Here is a 24,654-nt window from a genome sequence, read left to right as displayed (position 1 = left end):
GCTCAGTTATCCTTCTATTTGATAAATCCACATGTCTTTTCAAGTACAAGTTGTTTAAGAAAATAAATTAAAGAGTAGTCTTTGTGTTTAACTTTGATCATTTAATGTACATGTGCATAAAAATAACTCACATAATAGAGTTTTTCTCTTTAAATAGATGTGTAAACTAGAAAATTTAGCACACTGTGCATTTAAAGCAGAAATAATTGTTGCTGCACATTCATTTTGGTATCTACTAAGAAAAAACTATCTTCTCTATTTTTGGTTTTGATTTGTTTTTATTCTTTTGTGTTTGATTTTTAAATTATTTTAGTTTGAGTAAGGCCCCGTGTGTTTATCTGTTTTTGTTTGTTTTGTCTGGTTTGGAGTTGTTACCTTATCAACGTATTAGTTTTAGAACATTGGGTCTTCTAAAAAACTACGCTTATTGCAAAAAAAATAAATTTTCTCCCTTCTGCCATTGGTAGTCCGCTTGCCTTTCTAAAATATTTTAGAATTAATGAATCTTTCTAATTATCTCTGTATATTTTTATTCTCACAATAGGAAAAAGAATTTAGTTGCATTTTTCTTCCTGTATTTTAAAGATGATCATTTATACATATTCTAATGCTGCTGCTTCTATATCACCTGTGTAATTTTATTTTGTGCTTGGCATTTGAATGTAGAAGTTCAGACATCAAGTTAATACTTGATTATTATTGGTTATTTAATTGGGTTAGCTACCTTTAAGGAAAATCACCAGCAGAATTCTGAACTTACTTAGATATTCTGAAAAGGAACTTCAAGCTAAATCTCTTCATTACTAACATTTGTGTCACCAGTTACAACTCCTGGCCTAACGGACCTGTCTGGAGAATTCAGAGCCACTGCAAAGCCCACGTCCCATCAACTGCATTGCCTCTAAGGCCTCACGGACGTCCTAGGGTTTTTACAGCTGTAAAGTGCCTAAAAATGAGTCTGTTCTCTAGCTGATTTCCCTGTTTTGGAATTAGTAATCAATTTTATTTTCCCCTGAAGTTTTTGCCTAATGTACCAGAGGCTCTGAACATAATTCCATTCACCGTTCCATGTCACTCTCTACATCAGCTCCCACAAAGAGATAGTGACCACACAGGTTTGTTTTCCTGGCCTCCTAGACTTTTATCAACCAGATATGGATTGGAATAACACTTGTGAGTCCCAATTCAGAAATAAGTTGATAAGAGCAGCCATCCTGATGTGAGAATTAGTTCTGTCTCTCAATATGAGATTGGTTTGGTTAGTTTATTCTTTTTAAAGATGCACACAAAAGTTATTGCCCAAATTGATTAACACGTTTATATTTTATTTCCTTACAAACAGCAAAACAAAAACAATGTCTCAACTTCTTTTCTTTTTCCCCATTTCCTTTCCTTTCAACTACTGTCCATGTATATTCTCCCTTCCTCAGTCATCACTCATGAGCGTGGTAATTATTAAAAATGAACTGCCTTTTCTTTATTTGCTCCTTTATTTGTTGTTAGCTTGATGTACAGTCTTGATAGTGACAGTTTTTGTGCATTTTTCCTTTTCTAGACCATTTTAGCAAGTAGATTATTTACTTTTCATCATTATGCATCCTTTTACTTTTAAGACTTATGTATCAAGCTTTCCTTTTCTTTCTCCCTATGAGGATGTGTAGTCATTAACATAGCAGACATAAAGGGGCAACAAGCATTTAAATGATGGCCTTGGATTTGTTTGGTTCTGTTCTTTCATTTAAGAGAAGTTCTGGTGGACCCAGTGTTTGCAACTATTGTGTAAATGAGTGAATGTGTGCAATAGTTTCCCTGTGGCGTTTCTGTTTTGGACATACTGTGGCTTTATGGCTGCACCAAGTGGTGCATGGGAAAATCAATGCTGATCCAGGGTGGGTGGTGAATGGTTGAGTCTCCTTTAAGCCATTGGACTCTGCCAGTTCACCTCCAAGTATTAAGGGATCTACAGTTTTTCTCTGTGCCTTTGAAAATATCACATATTAAAAACCTTCTAACATAAAATGACCTTTCATTCTTGAGATCAAATTGGAAGAACACTAGAAACAGTAGCAAGTATTTACTCTTCAGGCTAGCATAATAACAAAGATGGCATTGATATTGCAAAGCTAGTTAAAGTTAGAAAGTTAAATTGCTCAGTCATGTCTGGCTCTTTGCGACCCCGTGGACTGTAGCCCACCAGGCTCCTCTATCCATGGGATTCTCCAGGCAAGAGTACTGGAGTAGGTTTGCCATTTCCTTCTCCAGGGGATCTTCCTGACCCAGGGATCAAACCCAGGTCTCCCGCATTGCAGGCAGATGCTTTAACCTCTGAGCCACCAGGGAAGCAAGGTAGTCTCTAAAAGACATGACATGTGGTGGTGATAAAGAAGGGATGAGGTTTTCTCAAACAGTATTCTGTGTGTCAGCATGGCTTCAGAGATTAAGTTCTGCTTTCTCAGTACACACTGCTGCCTTCATCAAGAGACCTCTTAGGAGACTACAATGACAACTCATTGGCTCTAATGATTACTATACTATTTCCAAGACTGAGAACACCTATACCGACTCTATCTTTGGCATTTTTAAAAAAATTTTGTTACGTGGCCATTCTTTTAAGATTCTGCAACTGTTAAGAAAAGTATGTACCCTTATAAGTGAAAGAACCTAGGTCATCCCTCTTGGAAAATATAGAAAAGACTGAAAGATCTAAATCCATTAGTGATCTCATTGCTTCACAGCTTGAGGCTTATGTGGTTTAAGCTCAGGACTGAGAAAATAATTTGATGGATCTAAATCTCCATCCTAACCAATTCTGTTTATTAAGCTAAATCTGTTGCTGATGATGAAATGACCATAAATTATGTCACTATGTAAAATGTGTGACTTAAATACATGAACTTTTTCATACCCGTGACTTTCCCATGGTATTCCCCCTGTTTTATAAATAGAGCAAGGCAAAGTGAGATTCCATGGCTTGTCCAGGGTCATACAGCGGTGTGGCAGGATCAAGGCTAAAACGCAGGCATTCTTTCTGTCTCTAATTTGCCAATTCCACAAGCCAATTCCCTTTCCTTCCAGTCTCTAGGAGTCTTTAGGGGACTTATTTTCTGTCCAGCACATTGACTTAGGTTAGAATTATGGGCCCCCTAATGTCTCCCTTCAAAGGCACCCATCTATGGCCAATTTTTGAATCCATTGTTGAAGTTTCAATACCACTTTTAGGCTTTTTATGATTTCACATGATACTCCCCATCTGGATTGAGATACCATTAGGAAATACATGCTTCTCTAAGGTTTGTATACAGCTGTCCCTCGAGATCCATGAGGGATTGGTTCCAGGACCCTCTTCCTGTCCACAGATGCTCAAGTCCCTTATATAAAATGGCATAGCGTGGTCATAGCCCTGTATCCACAAATATAGGACAGCTGTGTAAGGATATCGGACTAATTGTTGATACTCCTTTTTCTATACTGTCATTGTCATGTAAGTTTGCCATGTATCCTTACCCCACCTTGTTAAATTTCCCTCATTTTTGTTGGGTTGGCAAAAAGTCCTACTTGTTTTTTCCATAACATCTTACAGAAAAACCTGAAGGAACTTTTTGGCCCACTCAATACAAAAGTCTGGACTTCCCCCTTGTTAAAAAAAGAAAAAAAATTCTTCAGATGTGTTTGGATTTTGTGATGTGCTCAGTGTTGTCCTCTCTGTATATTTTTTAGTCCTATATGTTTTATTTTACTATATGAAATGAAGTTCAAAACCAAAAACTTCTATGAATTTTTGAAATTTCATTCCATCCTTGGATTTTTTATTTGTTTCTCCTCAGTACCATTTATCCTCATTACAAATTCATGATGAGCTTGAAAGTGCAATTTTTCTTCTTTCAAACATCTTGGAATATAGTTGAAGATACTGCATTATATTTTTAATCATTTTGCAGGGGTCCTTGATTTCATAAACAAGTTAAAATTTGGAAGCTGATCTGATTCCTCAGAAATTGTTTGATTTTCTAAAATGTTATATAAAACATTAATACAAGTTAAGCTTCTTCCATTTCCACCTGTATTTGGTAATGTGTTGCATTGAGGTTCTTGCCTATATATTTATAGTGACCTCATGAAGTTTATGTGAAGTTAAGTGAAAAGGTTTCCTTTTAATTAATTAATCAAAAGGATAATTGTAGCAATCTTTAAATATTGACCACGCTCATGTTTTTTAGTGTTTTTAGTGCTTAATTATTTATTGGCTATCTTCCACCCTAGATTGTCCCAAGGGTACTTTCCCACATGGAATCCAGTAGATCCTGATATCCATCTGGAGCCTAACTATATTACTCTGCCATTCCTGTGTAAATATTCTCTTCAAGGAAAGCCTATGGTTAATGGCACTAAATAGATTTTTTTTTTAACATCCTTGCACAGTTTTTAAACTTTGAAGCACTCATTTGAATTTGAGTGGCTATTACATGCTAGACACTGTCCTAGATATTGGATTTATACAGGAAATCCAGAGTATTGTGTAGAGAGACTTGTAAATAAGCAACTTCAGAGCAGTTCCCTCTGTGTAAGAAAAACTGAGCTGATAGTTAGCTGCCAGGGCTGGGGGAAGTATATCATCATAGATGTAACACACAGCCTGAAGCAGAAGTTTATCTGGTAGATAAGTAAAGCAAAGAAAAGCATTCCAGTGAAAGAGATCCCCATATGCTGAGTTTAAGGTACAAAACATATGGGAGAACAGTAACTAACCCGGTGTGATTGAAAAGAAATGAAGCCAGTAGAGGATGGAAAGGTACTGTGGGAGACCCTAAAGGACCTTCTTTACGGGGAACTTGCACTTTCTTTCTGAGACCTTGGAGAGCCGTTAAATAACACTTCTGTAATATTATGTTTTGTGTGTTGATTCACTTGGAATCTAAATTCCCACATTCACTCTTCAAAATGCTTCCGGTAGAATCTACTAACATTAAAATTTACAGATTTCTCATTCTCAGTAGTGCTAGCATACCAAATAGACCATATATATATGTGTGTGTGTGTGTGTATGCACACACACACACACTTAAGTGAAAAAAAAAGAAAGAAAAAGGGGAAAAAAGTGAAGAGAGAAGGCTACAAGGAAAACAATCTGAAATCATGTTTGAAAGCAAAATATTTTTTTCTCCACTGCTAGCCTTTAATTCTGTTATCCATGGGTCATACCTAATTTATTTCATACAGTGGTCATTTTTATTATCTAGGAATGCATTTTATACATGGTGTCAGGCTGTTACCTTAGTTTAAATACATGCATTTAATAAAATTATAAATGATTTATTACAACCCACTTGAATTCTGTATTTTAGAAATCTAGGACTTTTAAAATTACCTCCTGCCATTAAAACTTCACATTGATTCCTTTTATGCTTTGCATATTTCAAAGCAGTTGTACTTGTTTGAACCAATTTGATTCTTGCAGCAGCTCTATGAATTATGGAAGTCAGGAGATTGTTAAGTCCCATATCAAAACAATGAAAAAAGAGTCTGAAAGGTGAATTGATTTTTCCAAAACCACATGTCTAAAATATGGGTTTCCCTGGGTTCTAAAATTGAAAACAAGTTAGGAGTCCACAATTTAAAATAAAAGATAAGCAAAATGATTGTTAGTCAAAGATTGATTACTGTTGTGAACTTTGTGAAGTGGAGGAACTATGGCCTCCTGCATTTAGAGAGACCATACAGTATAGAAATTAGCTGTTTGTTACCTGACCTTCTTGAAGTTAGGAATTGTGTCCATTAGTCTTTTTTATCTCCAGCATCTCACAAAGTGCCTAGCATATAGGGGACATGTAATGAATGTTTATTGAAGTTTACTGAATTCAAGTCTTTTTCCTGTTAATAGCTCTATGAGAGTAGTCAAGTTACTTAATTTCTGAGTTGTTTCCCAAACAACAAAATGGGGTCATATCACCTCATTTTAGGATTATTGCAAACCTGAAATGAAATGATGAGGAAATATATCTAGCACAATGCCTCGCACACTATAGTCACTAACTAAATGCTAGCTATAAATCCATGTTCAAGTTTTTTATTCTCAGGGAATTCCCTGGTGATCCAGTGGTTAGGACTCCGTGCTCCCACTACAGGGGGCAGGAGTTTGATCCCTGGTTGGGGAATGAAGATCCCAAAAACCACAAAAAATGGCCAAATGAATAAATAATAAATTTTTTATTCTTTGGTAGTTGAGTTGTAATATTATTTAAGCAGTCATATTTAGATCATTTAAGCAACATGATACTAAAACTACACACATGGATTTAAATACCTAACTTTTTACTATTTAAAAGTTTTTAGCCTTTATCCTTCAGTTTTTCCATATACAAAGTAAATATTTAAGTTCTCTAAAGATCTGTAATCAGAATTATTTCGTCCTTGGCAATGGGGGCTTTTGAGATCCACTTAATAGACTTGGGGGACTTGTTTAATGCAGCCAGTTTCATATTTCACACTACTCACTTTTTTAATCTCCACATTATTAGAGATATTGACATAGCAAGACCCTACAACACTGGAGATCTTAGTCTTCTGGAGTCTATTGATGCTAATGCAGTTGTTTATGTATATAGTAGTCTTTTTATTTATTTCACTAATTTTAGTAACAGTTATTGATAATTAATTATTAACAGTTAAATCTTTTCTGGAGATAGGTCTGCCAATATATGAGCTATATGTATGGACAGTCTAAGTAAAAACAACTTTGTTTTAACTGAACTTAAGCAAAACTTTGTGTACTTTTTTATTAATTAGATAAACCACTTGGGAGTAGAAAAGCCTTTTAAAGTATTTTAATTTTATTAAATCTCTAAAAGAGGAATTACTTTTTATTGGTAGCTTGAATAAATAAGGTCTACCTAATATTATTTCCAGGTGAAAATTTGTGTTTTTTATAATATTTGGTCCATTAAAATTAAGGCAACTTTTTTGCATGAGACAGGGTGCTCAGGGCTGGTGCACTGGGATGACCCAGAGGGATGGGATCAGGAGGCAGGTGGGAGGGGGGTTCAGGATGGGGAACACATGTACACCCATGGCTGATTCATAGCAACGTATGGCAAAACCACTACAATATTGTAAAGTAATTAGCCTCCAACTAATATAAATAAATGAAAAAATAAATAAATAAATAAAATATTTTTTTAAAAAAGTTAAGGCAACTTTTTGAAAATACTAACACCTAAGTTCATAGGCATGTTGTTCCCAGCTTTATTTAGTGTCATCGCCACTGTTCCTGATAATTCTAGCCTTTTCACAGCTCTTTACAAAGGGGTCGGATAGACTATGTAGCCAGTGGGGTGTGCAGTATGCACTTTCCATTCATTTTATAGACGAGAAACCTAAAGCACAAGGAGCAAACTCATCATCACAACAGTGTGGAAACAGCTTTCCCCTTTATTACAGTGTTAGAAATGATAAGCCCTTTATAACTGAAAACAAAACCAAGGGAGAGCCCTTCACAATAGCTACATTTGGCCATCATGCAGCTATTACAAGTAAGATATTTAAAATGTAAGAGCGCTTTCAACTACATTTTACTCCATTTCGTTATTTCTTATTAACCTTAGTTTCCATCTTACAATGGAATTTCTTTTGCGCACATCCCAAAATAGACTGGTGCTCGTGTACCTTCTGCAGACATAAAGCCATCCTCCATCTTCGTTCCTCCACCACCTACAGGCAGCATGGGCAATGGCAGCATTTTAATCAGGAATGTATTCCTTAAGCAGTAGCACCCTAGTCAATAACCTGGTATCGCCTGACGGTAAATGAAGGCTTGCCCCCTTTCCCCTCTGTTCTCTCTCTCATTCTGCTGTGTGCAGCGTGTCCAATGTAAGTGAAGTCACTTGTGTGTGTTTCGGTATATAGTCTAAAAGATACTGTGCATGCCAACAAAAAATAAAATGTTATGTTATAAATTAATGTGCATTGTACAGAGCATTTCTAGGTACCCTGGTAGACTACATATTAATTTATTTCAGTGTTAACTTTCCTGAATACTTTCTACCACGGGTTACGTATTCCACATTGAAGTTATGAAGATTGATAGTATGTCTTTGGTTTTATTGATTCAAATTTCTGAAAATGGAAAAAACAAAACATTTTAGATGGGTTCAACAAGGAAAAAGTCAGTAAGTCTATGTAACTCATTTTGATTTAAATATCATTTTAAAGCATCTTCACGAAATGATACAAAGTGTCATCAGTGAAGAGTTTAGTTTGTTTATTAGTTTAGACTGTTCCTTTTTTCCTATTCTGTCATGAATGTAAACACTGAGAAATGGGCTTATCAGCCATGTATTGAAATTCAAAACAACGCACATTTAAACGTTTAGATTTGCCATGTCACATTTATCGACATGGTGATCTTAGTTTGGTCACCAAATATCATATCTTACAGGCTCATAGGGAAACCAGTACAGTGATTTTATGTACTTTTTTTAATGTTTATATTAGTTTTCAAAATGGTTTTGCTTCCTAACCCTCCCATTATATGAAGCCTCTCACTTTGAAAGTCACAGACTGCAGACTGGTAAGTCCATCACCTCTCTGTCATTATGATCATTCATAATTTCGGTTCCAGTAAACACATGATCATTGCATAGTTTTCTTTCCTAGCCCAAAGTTATCTCCAGTCTGAAAAGTTATTATTATTTTTTTAAATACATGAGTATATTCATTCACTTGCCAAACAACATTTTTTATGTTTTTTGTCATTTTGCTTTCTAAACAAATTGAGATTCCAGAGCATACACTCATAATGTTGACAGTGTTTTTTTCACGGACACTCTATGCTTTTAAACTCAACTTTCATTTGTGTGGTGCCAGTTTTTTGTTTGTTTTCTTCTTTGTGTTTTTGCTTTCAAAGTAACTTGTGATCAAGGTACATTTAAATTGAAATAGAGGTGAAATATCTGAACCCTTTCCTGAGGCTTCATCCTGGCCCCCACACATATAGTTAGTGTTGAGTGATGCGGAATACCTCCAGTGGCTCTGAGATGTCCTCCTTTGCACATTGCTTTGTTAGGTTTAGCTTTCTTAGCAGGAATCAGCAAAGTCTTTCTTTTGCTTTGATACTTGGAGTTAGGTATGCTTGCCAGTTCCTCCTCTGGAAGGAATGCTACAACCAATGAGCACTCTATTTGGACAAGCTCATGAGAGAATTCATTGAAATGAGTTAAGAAACATTTTCTAGTCATTTAGAATTTTCACAGAAATCCTTTAATTAATATGTGAATACAAGAAACTCTTAGCCCTATTTTATATATATACCGAATGCCTTTGTATTGAAACTTTTGGTCAGACTCTAGGAAAAAAGCAGATTTAACTTCCACATTTGTAAGAGATGCAGAGATCCTACACAAAAAGAAAGATAGAAAGAAAGGGGGAAAAAGTTCAAATCTCTGAACCTCTTCAGGTTGTTTCTAAAATGTTGCCAAACCCATGCTGCTACTTTAACAGAGAGAGATCTGCGTTTTTAAGAGTCAAATGTTCTTTTCTTACCAAGAAAAAGTGCATCTATCTGTCAAGCGCATGATCTTAAGAGCTTCAGATAGAAAAGTGGCTATGATTTGTGATTGTTTTTGGTTCAGACGATGCTAGATGAATATGCAAGTTTGATGGAGGTGGGGATGCAAAGGGAGGTTGAGGCTAAAGTGGTTGATAACATTGGGTCCCTCTGGACTTCCTTCAGGAGAAAAGGTTCTGCAGGATGACGAATTCACCTGTGACCTCTTCCGCTTCTTGCAACTGCTTTGTGAGGGACACAACTCAGGTTTGTGAGACCCCAGACTGTTCATGGTACCCAGCAGTAAGCATTTTGAAACCAGTAATAACAGGAGCCTCTTAGTTCTAATTGTTCTGCTTCTCCTAGGTCGAGAAAGTTCTTGAACATTGAGCATTGGCCCTGGGGTATTTTCTATGTCACTTTGAGTCTTTCAAAGTCCTTTGCTAGCTATTTCACTTAATTCTTTCTTTTCCCCTCTAAATAAATGGTTTTAAGATATTGATATTCTAAGAGAGATATTTTTTAGTGATAAAATTACAGTAATGCTGAATTGTCTTGCTTGAATGGCATTGCAGGCAGATTCTTTACCATCTGAGTTACCAGGGAAGTCCATTTGAATGGCATATGTGTATAATCAATAATTTGAAAAGCAAAGCTCTAGAATAGCATTGATTTGTACATTTTACACATACATGCTATTTTTTAATTAAAATTGACTTGCTTGAAGACAGTTTTTAGGTTTTAAAAATGTAGTGTGCATATTTGATATAAAGAAAATCTCAAGAAATTTTGTTCACAATATAGACTTTCAAAACATGAATTTCATAATTCTTACTAGTTTTTCTCATACTGGAGAACACAGCTGATAGAAAGATGCAGATTGTGAAAAAAGATGTAAATTAAATACAATAAATAGCTGTGGAGACATATGTAGGTGTCTTTCTTTTTTACCTCCTCTCTTTAACTGGGGGAATCTACTTCACTATGTAACTTGCCATGATGTATTTCCATTTGTTGTTTATGTATCGAGCTCTCCATCAGGCTTGTGCATCTGTGAAGGCAGGAGCTTTATCTTGATTTTTTTTCTTTCCCCAACACTTAACACAGTACTGAAGAACAAGAGATTATAGAATAAATCATTTAATTACCCTATCCTACAGGGTGGAAGTCCTTTTTGGTCATTCACATGCCCAGAGCTTTAGAGCAAGGAATCGGGAAACAGGTGTTAACAAACCTCTTGGGCGAAATTTAAATATTGATATTCTGTGAAGCACCTAGGTTTGTTTTTGAGGTGCTCACTTTTTATGGAAAATATAAATTATTCAGTGTTCAAGTATCAGATATAACACTATAGAAGCTGTGGTGATTTTGGTCTAGACATCATTTGCTCTTAGAATTATTCAAAGAATTAATTTAAAATTTTTGAATGCACTTTAATAACATCTTTTGATCTTATATAGATTTTCAAAATTATCTGAGAACTCAGACTGGCAATAATACAACTGTCAATATAATCATCTCTACTGTAGACTACCTTCTGAGAGTTCAGGTACGTTGCTTTTTATTAGTAGCAAATTAAAACGCTGGCTAGTTGGCATGATATGGCAGTTGTGAAACTGACATGGTATAATGTGTTTTGATTTATAAGGGCAAAACTTACTGAGGTATTTTGTCTTTGATCACAGTCTTTCCCCAAATGTTAGGTTGAAACTGCCACTATTATCTTTGCCTCTGATTCTGGCTCTTACTTTATTTTCTTTCTATAAGCAGGAATGTTTTTTTCCCTGCAGTTTTTAGCTTGATGGCATTTTAAATTCCTTTTCAATTTGTAAAGCATCAACATGCTCTTTTCCTTCCTCTGTGGTTGATATATAAATGGGAGAAGAATGTTTGAAACATTACTACAAATGGGAAAGAAAGGCTTTCAAACTACCTAACATACAATTAAATGCAAGAACCTAAGGTCAATTCTTTTCAGCTCTCCAAATGTCTGATGAAAAAATTCATCTTAACACTCCATCACTTAAAAATATCTTCAATACTATAGTAATGTTCTCCATGTTACTAGAACTGAATCTGAAGGTGTAGGTCTCGTTATGGAATTTTATACTTTTATTTCTCATTTTATTTAGAAGGAAATCAGGTGTAGTACTTTTAAGATCACAAGCTCCCTGTTTCTTCCTTAATCTTTGAATATGTAAAAGCACAACACTCTTACCTAAAACTAATGGAGAAAAAGTCTAGTTCTGAAGCAAATATATCAAGAAGCTTTGCTGAAATATATCTGTAACTTTCAAAATCATATCTCAAAACCTGAATGTAGTTTACATGGTAGCCCAAATTATATTATTCATTTAGGCAACTAAAATTCCTTTAAAATGTAAGTTATTGTTGAAAACATCCTGTTTGGACAGATCAGTCATATTTAGATGTTTTTTTTACAATTGTTGTCAGTATTTATAAGTAATCCAACCAGTTTCTTCCAGGGCCTTTACACAAGTCAGGAACATTATGAAATTCTCATTAAAGAAATGTTACTGGCTTTACTGGAGAAAAAGTAGACCAGATGTTTATATTCTATGATTTGTCTAATTTCTGTGTTCATATGGTAATATTTAACTGCTCTATGGATAAATATGCATTAGTGTTATGAATCCTTATGTTTGTGAATTTCAAGGTCTTCAGAGACAAAAAGTCATTTTTAAAGCTAAGTTTTCTGCTTATCTTCTCTCCAGATGTTATTTATATCTAGGGAGGATATTGCTGTATTTTATGTTTAGGAAAATCATTGAGAATAGTGTTTATTTCACAGATCTTTTTATTTGCTTCCAATCTGTTATTTAAAATGCTTTCCTTTAAAGAGTCTAAAACTGGACTGGTCTTTGATAGCTTCAGAATGAGCCTTAATCCTATCATCTCTTTTTTTCAGGAATCAATTAGTGATTTCTATTGGTATTACTCTGGGAAAGATGTCATTGATGAACAAGGACAAAGGAATTTCTCCAAAGCTATTCAAGTAGCAAAACAAGTCTTTAACACTCTTACAGAGTATATTCAGGTAAACTTTTAAGCATTTCTGTTATTTGAAAAAGAATGAGGAAAAAGAGTCAACTGGTTAGCATTAAATTTCTTGGAAAAAATGCAGCATGCCTAAAGTATTTTCCTGCTCTCATCCACATTTCCTAATGACCCCTTCTGTAGAATCTTAACCGATGGGTCATTTAAAATGACATGTGAATTTATGTGGAATGAACTTGCTTTACCACTTGGTGGATTGAGATATCATGAGATACTAAAGCATGAACCATGAGGTTGAATGTGTTGTATCTCCAACACCTAGTGTATATATTAAGCACTCAATAAATATTAACGAAGAAGGAGAGAGAAGAAGTGAAGGAGAAAGGGCAGAACTTTAAAGCACTTTTTATAGTATTCTTGGGAGAATGAGGAGGGAGTTTTATAGAAACTTTTTAAAAAGGAAAAGAGCATTTAAAAACTTCACTTTAATGTGTGTGTGTGTTGTCAACTGAAAAAAGAAAAATATTTCACAACCTAAAAGTTGGAAATTGTGTTTTATTTGGTGGACTTACTTAGGGCTTAAACCCAGGAGCAGCCTCTCAGCTTTGAGTGACTGTCCAAAAACGTAAGGGATGAGCCAGGATATGTAGTTTTTTGCAATAAATAAATAAATAAAGTAGTCAGAATATCAAAAGATTACAATTAAAGAAAACCAGACATCTGAAGTTAGTGGATTTTGTGCTTTCCTATGTATGGGAAGGTGCAAGAGTCTGGGCTCCCTGAACTCATTCCTTTGATTTGCACCTTACCTCTCAGGGCCTGGATCCTGAATCCCCTCAGGTAAACCATTTGGGGTGGCTGCAGTGGCTGTTGGCTTGATGGCAGCAGCATCCTTTGTTTACTTAAATGGCAGGCGGCATTCTTTGCCCACGCAGTATGTGTGTGTGTACATATATGTGTGTATATATAAATATATTATATAGCAATACAACAGGATAATTATAATATACTTAAAATTTTCAAGTCCCATGAATAATATACGTTGTTTACATTGATTTGCTTTACATTCTTCTTGGGGTAGACTTCTAGTTTTGACCTGCAGATTCTTAAAAGAATTTATAAAATTCTTCTTTCTTCAGCAAGCAAAACGTTGCCATTTTCTAGAAGACTTGTGTCCATGGCTGATATTACTCTGACTCCATCACTGTAACTGAAGTGTCATGTACAAAAATAAAATAGGAGGAAGAAACTCACAGTTTGCTTTGTCAGACAAAACATAGTCTTAAGGGGGAAAGGGTTAAGTAAAAATAACAGATTGTGTCTCCAAAGCCTGGCATACTTGCAGGTATCTGAGAATGAATGTGGGAGAGAACTCTTCATGGCCAAGTGAAGCCGCCAGGGCTGAGTGGTGTGGAGGAAAGATGGAAGCGTGGTTGCTCCTTACTTCCCCTAGGTTCACCCTCTCCTCTGTATTAATAACTTGGAAGGATCTCACTATTTCTGTTTTCTCCTTCGGCAGGGAAGAGGATTCTTATTTTAGCATTTCAAAATGGGAAAGCCACACTTGATAATTCTTATAAATTTTCTTTATTCAAACGCAAGTGAAGTTTGAAATCCAGTCCAGACCACTCATGTTCCTATTTCCTTATCTTCCTTGGCTTCCATTATTGCCTTAATATTCTCATCAGTGTCTAGAAAGAGAGCCATTCCATGTTTGGTGTGAACTGTCCTGATTAAGTAATAAGATTGATTGATCTTATTGATTGACATTCACAAGCAAGTGAATTTTATAGAAACAGCAAATGGCTTCTTAAAAAAAAACTAAAACACAAATGCCTTTTGAGCCAAGAGTAGGCATTTCTTGGTTCCAAAAGTAAGTGAGAGTCCTAAAGTTATATAAAATTAGAAGTATCCTTTGACCTCTCAATGTGCAAAATTTTTTATTCTAACTTATTTATGTAAGATGAAAAGAAAAGATATATTCATCAAGGAGAGATAAGAAAGCCTTCCTAAGTGATCAATTCAAAGACCTAAGGTAAACAATAGAATGGGAAAGACTGGAGATCTCTTCAAGAAAATTAGACATACCAAGGGAACATTTCATGCAAACATGGCCACAACAAAGGACAGAAATGGTATGGACCTAACATAAGCAGAGATATTAAGAATAGGGAGCAAGAATACACGGAAGAACTATATAAAAAAGATCTTCATGACCCAGATTATCATGATGGTGTGATCACTCACGTAGAGCCAGACATCCTGGAATGCAAAGTCAAGTGGGCCTTAGGAAGCATCGCTATGAACAAAGCTAGTGGAGGTGATGGAATTCCAGGTGAGCTAAATCCTAAAAAATAATGCTGTGAAAGTGCTGCACCCAATACATCAGCAAATTTGGAAAACTCAGCAGTGGCCTCAGGTCTGGAAAAGTTCAGTTTCATTCCAATCCCAAAGGCAATGGCAAAGAATGCTCAAACTACCGCACAATTGCCCTCATCTCGTGCACTAGCAAAGTAATGCTCAAAATTCTCCAAGTCAGGCTTCAACAGTACGTGAACAGTGAACTTCCAGATGTTCAAGCTGGATTAAGAAGAGGCAGAGGAACCAGGACCAGGACAATACTAACTAATCACTGTTCAGTGCCAATGAGCAGAAATAGCTCCTGTGAAAAGTACATGAACTGAGAACTTCTAGATGTTCAAGCTGGATTTACAAAAGAGATGAAATTGCCAACATCCATTGGATCATTGAAAAAGCAAGTGAGTTCCAGAGAAACATCTATTTCTGCTTTATTGACTATGGCAAAGCCTTTGCTTGTGTGGATCACAACAAACTGTGGGGCATTCTTCAAGAGATGGGAATACCAAACCACCTTACCTGCCTCCTGAAAAACCTATATGCAGGTCAAGAAACAACAGTTAGAACCAGACATGGAACAATGGACGGTTCCAAACTGGGAAAGGAGTACGTCAAGACTGTATATTGTCACCCTGCTTATTTAGCTTGTATGTAGAGTACATCATGCGAAATGCTGGGCTGGATGAAGCACAAGCTGAAATCAGGATTGCTGGGAGAAATATCAATAACCTCAGATATGCAGATGACACCACCCTTATGGTAAAAAGCAAAGAAGAACTAAAGAACCTCTTCATGAAAGTGAAAGAGGAGAGTGAGAAGCTGGCTTAAACTCAGGATTCAAAAAATGAAGGTCATGGCATCCAGTCCCACCACTTCATGGCAAATAGATGGGGAAACAATGGAAACAGTGACAGATTTTATTTTGGGGGGCTCCACAATCACTGCAGATGGTGATTGCAGCCCTGAAGTTAAAAACCCTTTCTTCTTGGAAGAAGAGCAATGACAAACCCAGACAGCTTATTAATCAAGCAGAGGCATTACTTTGCCAATAAAGATGCATCTAGTAAAAGCTATGGTTTTTCCGGTAGTCACATGTGGATGTGAGAGTTTGACCATAAAAAAAGTTGAGCACTGAAGAATTTATGCTTTTGAACTGTGGTGTTGGAGAAGACTCATGAGAGTCCCTTGGACTGCAAGGAGATCCAACTAGTCCATCGTAAAAGAAATCAGTCCTGAATATTCATTGGAAGAACTGACGCTAAAGCTGAAACTCCAATACTTTGGCCACCTGATGCAAAGAACTGACTCTTTAGAAAAGACCCTGATGCTGGGAAAGATTGAAGGCAAGAGGAGAAGGGGATGACAGAGGATGAGATGTTTGAATGACATCTCCGACTTGGTGAAAATGAGTTGGAGCAAGCTCAGGGAGTTGATGATGGACAGGGAAGCCTGGTGTGCTGGAATTCTTGGGGTCGCAAAGTGGACAGGACTGCGTATCTGAACTGATTTACATAACACAGAACATTCTAAATGAACATTCGTGGGTCAGCAGGTAAAAGAACAAGGTTTATTATGGCCAGTTCATTTTTTAACTTCTCTCTCTTGATATGTATGTATGTATAAACACACACACATATATCAGTCAAGAAGTTATGATTCAAGTTTTGCCTTATCATAATATTTATTGATTATTGATGATACTATGAATAAAACCTCATAATTTCCTTCATGCTTATTTTGATCTGGCTTTCAGTTGACAGCATTGCATATTGGTTTTTAACTTCAATTTTAGCTGACTATAGAAAATTATATAAGAGGGGAAATCCAAAATCATCAAAATAAAAGTAATCTCTAAGATTTCACTTCCAGTTTAACAAAGGGAAAAGAAGAACTTGAGTAAGAGGACATTTTATTGTCAAAATTCCTAGATTAAGACAACAGGATAACTGGTGAGAAAAGAGAAAGTTGTATTTATTGTTCCACAAGAAGGTCAACTTGAAAGTCACTGCCTTTTGACAGTTAGCCAGGTGTTTTTGTTTGTTTTTTATTTCATTTATTCATTGTATACATACATACATATATATCAGCTCAGTTCAGTTCAGTCGCTCAGTCATGTCCGACTCTTAGCGACCCCATGGACTGCAGCACGCCAGGCTTCCCTGTCCATCATCAACTCCCGGAGCTTACTCAAACTCATGTCCATTGAGTCAGTGGTGCCATCCAACCATCTCATCCTCTGTCATCCCCTTCTCTTCCCACCGTCAATCTTTGCCAGCATCAGGGTCTTTTCAAATGAGTCAGTTCTTCGCATCAGGTGGCCAAAGTATTAGAGTTTCAGCTTTAGCATCAGTCCTTCCAATGAATATTCAGCACGGATTTCCTTTAGGATGGACTGGTTGGATCTCCTTACAGTCCAAGGGACTCTCAAGAGTCTTCTCCAACACCATAGTTCAAAAGCATCAGTTCTTCAGTGCTAAGCTTTCTTTATAGTCCAACTCTCACATCCATACATTACTGGAAAAAGCAAAGCTTTAACTAGATGGACCTTTGTTGGCAAATTAATATTTCTGCTTTTTAATATGCTGTCTAGGTTGGTCATAACTTTCCTTCCAGGGAGTAAGCGTCTTTTAATTTCATGGCTGCAGTCATCATCTTCAGTGATTTTGGAGCCCCCAAAAATAAAGTCAGCTACTGTTTCCACTGTTTCCCCATCTATTTCCCATGAAGTGATGGGACTGGATACCATGAACTTAGTTTTCTGAATGTTGACATTTAAGTCAACTTTTTCACTCTCCTCTTTCACTTTCATCAAGAGGCTCTTTAGTTCTTCTTCACTTTCTGCCAGAAGGGTGGTGTCATCTGCATATCTGAGGTGATTGATATTTCTCCGGGCAATCTTGATTCCAGCTTGTGATTCATCCAGCCCAGCATTTCTCATGATGTCTCTACATATAAGTTAAAGAAGCAGGGTGACAATATACAGCCTTGACTTACTCCTTTTTCTATTTGGAACCAGTCTGTTGTTCCATGTCCAGCTCTAACTGTTGCTTCCTGACCTGCATACAGATTTCTCAAGAGGCAGGTCAGGTGGTCTGGTATTCCTGTCTCTTTCAGAATTTTCCACAGTTTATTGTGATTTACACAGTCAAAGGCTTTGCCATAGTCAATAAAGCAGAAATAGATGTTTTTCTGGAACTCTCTTGCTTTTTCGATGATTCACCAGATATTGGCAATTTGATCTCTGGTTCTTCTGCCTTTTCTAAAACCAGCTTGAACATCTGGAAGTTCAAGTCAATAAAACAGAAGTAGATATTTTTTCTGGAACTCTCTCACTTTTTCAATGATCCAACAAATGTTGGCAATTTGATCTCTGGTTCCTCTGCCTTTTCTGAATCCAGCATGAGCATCTGGAAATTCACAGTTCATGTACTATTGAAACCTGACTGCTTTGCTAGCATGTGAGATGAGTGCAATTGAGCATTCTCTAGAATTGCCTTTCTTTAGAATTCAAATGAAAACTGGCCTTTTCCAGTCCTGCAGTCACTGCTGTTTTCCAAATTTGCTGGCGTTTTCAGTGCAGCACTTTCACAGCATCATCTTTTAGGATTTGAAATAGCTCAACTGGAATTCCATCGCCTCCACTAGCTTTGTTCATAGTGATGCTTCCTAAGTCCCACTTGACTTCGCATTTCAGGATGTCTGGCTCTAGGTGAGTGATCACACCATCATGGTAATCTGGGTCATGAAGATCTTTTTTGTATAGTTCTTCTGTGTATTCTTGCTCCCTATTCTTAATATCTTCTGCTTCTGTTAGGTTCATACCACTTCTGTCATTTATTGTGCCCATCTTTGCATGAAATATTCCCTTGATATGTCTGATTTTCTTGAAGAGATCTCTAGTCTTCCCATTCTATTGTTTTCCTCTATTTCTTTGCACTGATCACTGAGGAAGCCTTTCTTATCTCTCCTTGCTATTCTTTGGCACTCTGAATTCAAGTGGGTACATCTTTCTTTTTTTCTTTGCCTTTAGCTTCTCTTCTTTTCACAGCTATTTGTAAGGCCTTGTCAAACAACCATTTTGCCTTCTTGCATTTCTTTTTCTTGGGGATGGTTTTGATCACTGCTTCCTGGTACAGTGTCACGAACCTCCATTCATAATTCTTCAGGCACTCTGTCTATCAGATCTAATCCCTTGAATCTATTTGTCATGTCCACTGTATAATCCTAAGGGATTTGATTTAGGTCATACCTGAATGGTCTAGTGGTTTTCCTACTTTCTTCATTTTAAGTCTGAATTCGGCAATAAGGAGTTCATGATCTGAGCCACAGTCAGCTCCCAGTCTGGTTTTTGCTGACTGTATAGAGATTCTCTATCTTTGGCTGTGAAGAGTAAGATCAGTCTGATTTTGGTGTTGACTATCTGGTGATGTCCATGTGTAGAGTCTTCTCTTGTGTTGTTGGAAGAGGGTGTTTGCTATGACCAGTGTGTTCTCTTGGCAAAACTCTGTTATATGTTTTGCCCTACTTCATTCTGTACTCCAGGGCCAAATTTGCCTGTTACTCCAGGTATTTATTGAGTTCCTACTTTTTCATTCCAGTCCCCTATAATGAAAAAGACATCTTTTTTGGGTGTTAGTTCTCAAAGGTTTTGTAGGTCTTCATATTACCATTCAACTTCAACTTCAGCTTCTTCAGCTTTATATATATGTATATATATAATATGTTTATATATGTATATATGTTCATATGTATATATATGTACACATCTATTTATGTATACACACTCTTTCATATTATTTTCCATCATGATTTATCACAATATATTGAATATGGTGCCCTGGGCTATATATAGTAGGACCTTGTTGTTGATCCATTCTGTATATAATAGTAGCGAGGATTTCATGTTATAGGCACTGAATAAATGAGGGGGTCTGGTTTTCCATTGGTATATCATTTCCATCGATACTGGGCGTATCACTCAAAGTCCACAGTCTGGCCCAAGATGGAGTCCTGCTTTCAAGATAGAGCCTGTTCTGTTTCCTCCTTCAGGAAAGCCAGCTGACTGAGAAGATGTCAGACTAATTTCTCAAAATATCCATCTTATTGTGATCTGGATGACAGGCCCTTTCATAGAATCAGAGAGAAAGAAGCAATGAGGAGCTAAAGTCAAAAGGCAGAATACAGAGGGAGAGGCAGTGAGGAAGTAGAGCAGAAAGGGTCTTCAGTCTTGGAAAACATCTCCAGGAAGGCTCAGCCTTTGAAAGGGATGTGTTAATCTCTTCCATTCACAGGTAGGCAGTGTCACACTGTCTCTTTTTGAGTTGAACAAAGGCATTTTACTTTACAGTCAGGCAGAGGCTCAGGGTCCTTTTAGGCAGCTCATTATGCATGATTGTAATAACAAAAGCAACAAAAAGCAAGTTAAAGAAACAGTTTCAACAGGAAGTCAGAATTGGTTTCTTCTCTACTGCAAGCACACTGGGCACATTGCCAACAATGGACCGCAGTGAAATCCTGAAAATCTATTGCTTTGACCCAGAAGCCAGACAGGATTGATGTACTCTGTAAAATCAGTTTGGCCAGGTACACTGAATGTGTTAATCTCTACATTAAGTGATTCCTTCTCCCCACTGTCTCTTCAAACTTACTCTGTGGCCCTTTTCTTTACCCCTGTTTGAATGGACCTTATACTTCAGTCACTCTCAGATAAGCAAAATTCCTTCAGTCACTGTCACAAGAGTTGTCTCACTTCAGTCATTGTATGGTGACACCATCACTTAACTCTTACCCATTTTAAAACTCCCCCTCAAAGAAACAAAAAACTTCCCCTCATGCCTGATTTCATGCTGGAATGGCCTTGTGGGCTGAGGGTAGAGAGCAAGAAGTAGGATCTGGGCTTCTCTACCTTCTCTCCACAGGGCGTCTGTTTTTCCTCCTTCCCCCACAAGCCAGCCTCAGGCCTCCTTAGGGTAGGAACCCTGAAGAGTATGGGGAGGGAGGTTTTCCTCCAGGCACGTGGAATTCAGGACTGCACTGTGGCCTGGCCACCTGGGTGACGTATTGTATTCTTCCTCTTATGACAGGGCTTGGCTCTCCTACTGCTTCCAGTGCCTGGAAACGTGTCTTTTCCCTTCCAGTTTCAAATTATTCCACAATCTCTGTGCATCTGGTGGCCCCCATCCACCTCCGAAAATCGCATTACCCTTTCAGACAGTTTCCTTGGCAATATTTCAAAGTCCTTTTGGGCAGAATAGCTCCCACTTAATAAATCAATTTTTTCTTACTTTCCCTCTTTTACACTTTCTAATACCAGGCTGTTACCCAAAAACTAGGTTCTTCTCTGGATGGATGTTGAGCCAGTAGATACAACCAAAGATTGAGGGAAGGAAGGATTTACCATTACTTGCAGCAAGTAAGGAGAACACTAGGGTTCTTTCCCAAAGCAGTGTCTCTCCAAACAGCAAAATTGGGAAAGTTTTAGGCTAAGGGTACATGCATATTCATGAAGAGGCTTCAGCAGTGAAGAATTCAGACAGAGGTTGACAGGGTCCAAGCTTTAGTTGACTGAAATTAGGAGAGATGTCATCATTCTGTCCCCACCTGGGTGAGGGCCTTAGCTCCTGCAAAACTCAAGGACTGTATCAGATTATGTACCTCTTTGGAGGAGGAACTAAAACTTGGTTTTCACTGCACTATTATTTGACTGCGCTTTCTCTATTCCTGTGCTCCTTTGTTTTCTTAAGATCACTGATTACTGAGATCTATCCAAGGGCAAGCATTGTGACCCGGCTGAGATCACAAAAATGACTCAGGCCAAAATGGCTTCCCTTACGTCAAAAAAGATACTCCTGGTTCTCTTTCTTTGGGGACTCCCTGACCTATGTGATTACAAAATCATACTGCTGCCCAACCTCAGAAGACAGAAGTCAAGCACTCCTGATGGCTCTCTTGAGGCCTCCTCTCTCTCTCGGTGTAAAGGAAGGCAAGGGTAGCCCTGTCCTCACCCACTGCTGCCGGGATGGAGGTTGGAGAGCACTTTGCAAAGTCTGTCCCTTTTCAGCTTCAACGCCTTTATGTGTTAAGGCTAGAAAGATCTAATTGGTTTCCTTTTGCAAGTACTGAATCTAGCACCTTACTTAGGAATATGAAGATACTTGGCATTTACTGTCTTTGTTACTGAACCAAATCAGGGTCTGGTTGTGTGTGTGCAGTAAAGCCAATCTGCTGACACCTGGTGCTGGTGAAGGAGAGTGCAGTATTTATTGCAGGCACCAAATAAGGAGTCCAGGACAGCTAGAACTTTAAAGGCCTGAAGTCCCTGAAGACTTTCTGGTAAAGGTTTAGAAAGACAGGATGAGGGAGGGGTCTTGTGGGGTGTGTGATCAGTTCATGGACAGGTTGAGAGGGGGGCTTGCAGGATGTGTGATCAGCTTGTGGACAGGTTGAGAGAGGGGACCTGTGGGTGTGTGATCAGCTCATGGACAGGTAGAGAGAGGGGATCTGTGGGGTGTGTGATCAGCTTGTGGACAGGTTGAGAGAGGGGGCTTGTGGGGTGTGTGATCAGATCACAGACAGGTTGAGAGAGAGGGCTTGTGGGGTGTGTGATCAGCTTGTAGACAGGTGGAGAGAGGGGGCATGTGGGGTGTGTGATCAGCTCATGGACAGGTTGAGAAAGGGGGCTTGTGGGGTGTGTGATCAGCTCATGGACTGTTGAGAGAGGGGGCTTGTGGGGTGTGTGATCAGCTCATGGGCATTCTTCTGATTGGCTGGTGGTGAGGTCATTGGGAGTCAACATCATCAACCTGTCTGGTCTACATGTTGGTGGGCAGTATACAGTTAACTTCGTCCACCTGGTAGGGGTTTCAGTCTCTGCCAAACAGCTCAGAGGACATGGCTTAGAATATTATCTGTTGTCCTTGAGAAGGAACTAAAGGTCCTTGACTTTGTTTAATTGGCTGAAGTATTACTATTTTGTCTTGCCTGTTTTCCTTTCTTCTGCATTTTCCCCCTTCTTTGGTTAAATTTATTCTTTGACTAAAGTTTTCCTACAGACAAAAGGAAGGCCGAGGACATGAGTGGAGGTCTGTTTTGGGAGGGCCTCATTCCTGCTCAGTTATGTCTTTTCTCCTCAGCTCTAGGTCCTTAAGTGATGCTTCCACTTTGACATCTTGTCAGTATCTTCAATGCAGTCCTCTCTTCCAGTCACTTGTTGCTAAAGTAAAATAAAATCTATTATTGTAAAGTTTATTTTGGCAGTTAATTTATCAGGAATGACTGTTGTTTGTCTGTTTCTGGCCCAGGGTCCTTGCACTGGCAACCAGCAGAGTTTGGCTCACAGCAGGCTCTGGGACGCTGTGGTGGGCTTTCTTCATGTATTTGCCCACATGCAGATGAAGCTGTCTCAGGTAAAGTCACTGTCTTCTCTCAGCCTGTGTGAGCACTGTACACTGTGATCATTGGCAAATTAAACACTTTCCCGTGTCAGAATATTATCTTTCTTAGATGACTTCTTTATACATCTTTTAAATGACATTTTTTTTAAATCCTTTTTTTTTAAAATAAAAGAATTTTATGCAAATAGGTGGGAGCCATTATTCAACTTTGAGAATAAAAGATAAAGGAATTGACTATAATGGAGAAATAAAGCAGTATAGTACAATAGTACAATAAACACTGTACATTTTACAATCCTTCATAGACCCGCATCTCAATGATTACTCACTGGAATTTTCCTCATCCACACATGTAATTGGAAGAGGATTTGTAATCTGCTCCAAATCCCTTGTTAAGGAGAGACAGTTTTCTTATAGGGTCATAAACAAGCAGCTGCTCTCAAAAGATGACATTTACCAATTAACCGGGTATTTAACTTCATGAAAGTCAAAGAAAAAAATAGCAGTACAGATAGGCAAATGATGAAGAAACAGATTTTTCACCATGCTTAATGGTAGTCTGGGAGCACATCTTGGAAACGTCAGCATGCTATTTGCTCACCCCTGTATTGCATGTGGAGTCAGAGGTATATGAATAGAAAAACTCTAAATATAAATCTTGAGTAAATATGTCCCTTTGATGCTGGGAATTTTACTGGGATGTCCTGAGATTTGACATATCTGTTGAGTGTGGATATCTGTCAGGTGTCAAGAGAGGAGAGAATGCAAGATTAAAAGTCAGAGGACCACCAGTCCAGCCCCCGCAATTTCATTCACATGTCCATCTCTTCCTTGAGTCTCCTTGCCTCTAGCAAAGTGAGGAAACTCACACCTCCACCCTGCCCTCCAAGCTGGAAAATATTTTCAGATAGAGCCAGGCGCAGGTTAAAGTGGCAAGAGCAGATGTAATCAGTGATAACTGTCACTGTAGGGAGAAAAATCTAGTGTGAGCTGAACTCAACTTCGACTTGTACAGAGATAATGGGAGGAGGAGGGGATGATCAGGGCTCAGGAAAGAGAAAAATTATAAAAGATTGGTCAGTGTAAACATGATGGGCCACCTGTGCCTGCTAGCTGGCAAGTATTGACATTAGTATTCTACCTCCTACGGAGCCTGGGAGACAGGTTCTAGCATCCTCAGGTGTTGGCTGGAACAAATAGTAAACTTTTTTGACAGCCTTGAGTTTTCTCAGGCAAGCACCCTAAGAGGGCCTGGGGTCTTCCTAGTGAAGTAGCTTTGAGCTTTTAGAAATCATGGTTGCCTTTTGTTCTAGCCATTTTTTTTTTTAAACTGAAGTGTAGTTGATT

At 37.8% G+C, this 24,654-nt stretch overlaps 1 protein-coding gene across 1 annotated transcript in view; it reads left to right on the top strand.

Annotated features, from left to right (window-relative positions):
- RYR2 (ryanodine receptor 2) overlaps nucleotides 1-24,654 on the top strand; it is an 813,831-nt gene that overhangs the window by 725,132 nt on the left and 64,045 nt on the right. The window contains exons 86-89 of the mRNA XM_065922240.1: nucleotides 9,725-9,805; nucleotides 10,999-11,087; nucleotides 12,468-12,596; nucleotides 23,215-23,319. Of these exons, the coding sequence (XP_065778312.1) occupies nucleotides 9,725-9,805; nucleotides 10,999-11,087; nucleotides 12,468-12,596; nucleotides 23,215-23,319 (404 nt within the window). The remainder of the gene's footprint in view (nucleotides 1-9,724; nucleotides 9,806-10,998; nucleotides 11,088-12,467; nucleotides 12,597-23,214; nucleotides 23,320-24,654) is intronic.

This window comes from Muntiacus reevesi, chromosome 2 (genome assembly GCF_963930625.1).
Source record: "Muntiacus reevesi chromosome 2, mMunRee1.1, whole genome shotgun sequence".
Lineage (NCBI taxonomy): Eukaryota > Metazoa > Chordata > Mammalia > Artiodactyla > Cervidae > Muntiacus > Muntiacus reevesi.
This window is presented reverse-complemented; position numbering and strand designations above follow the sequence as displayed.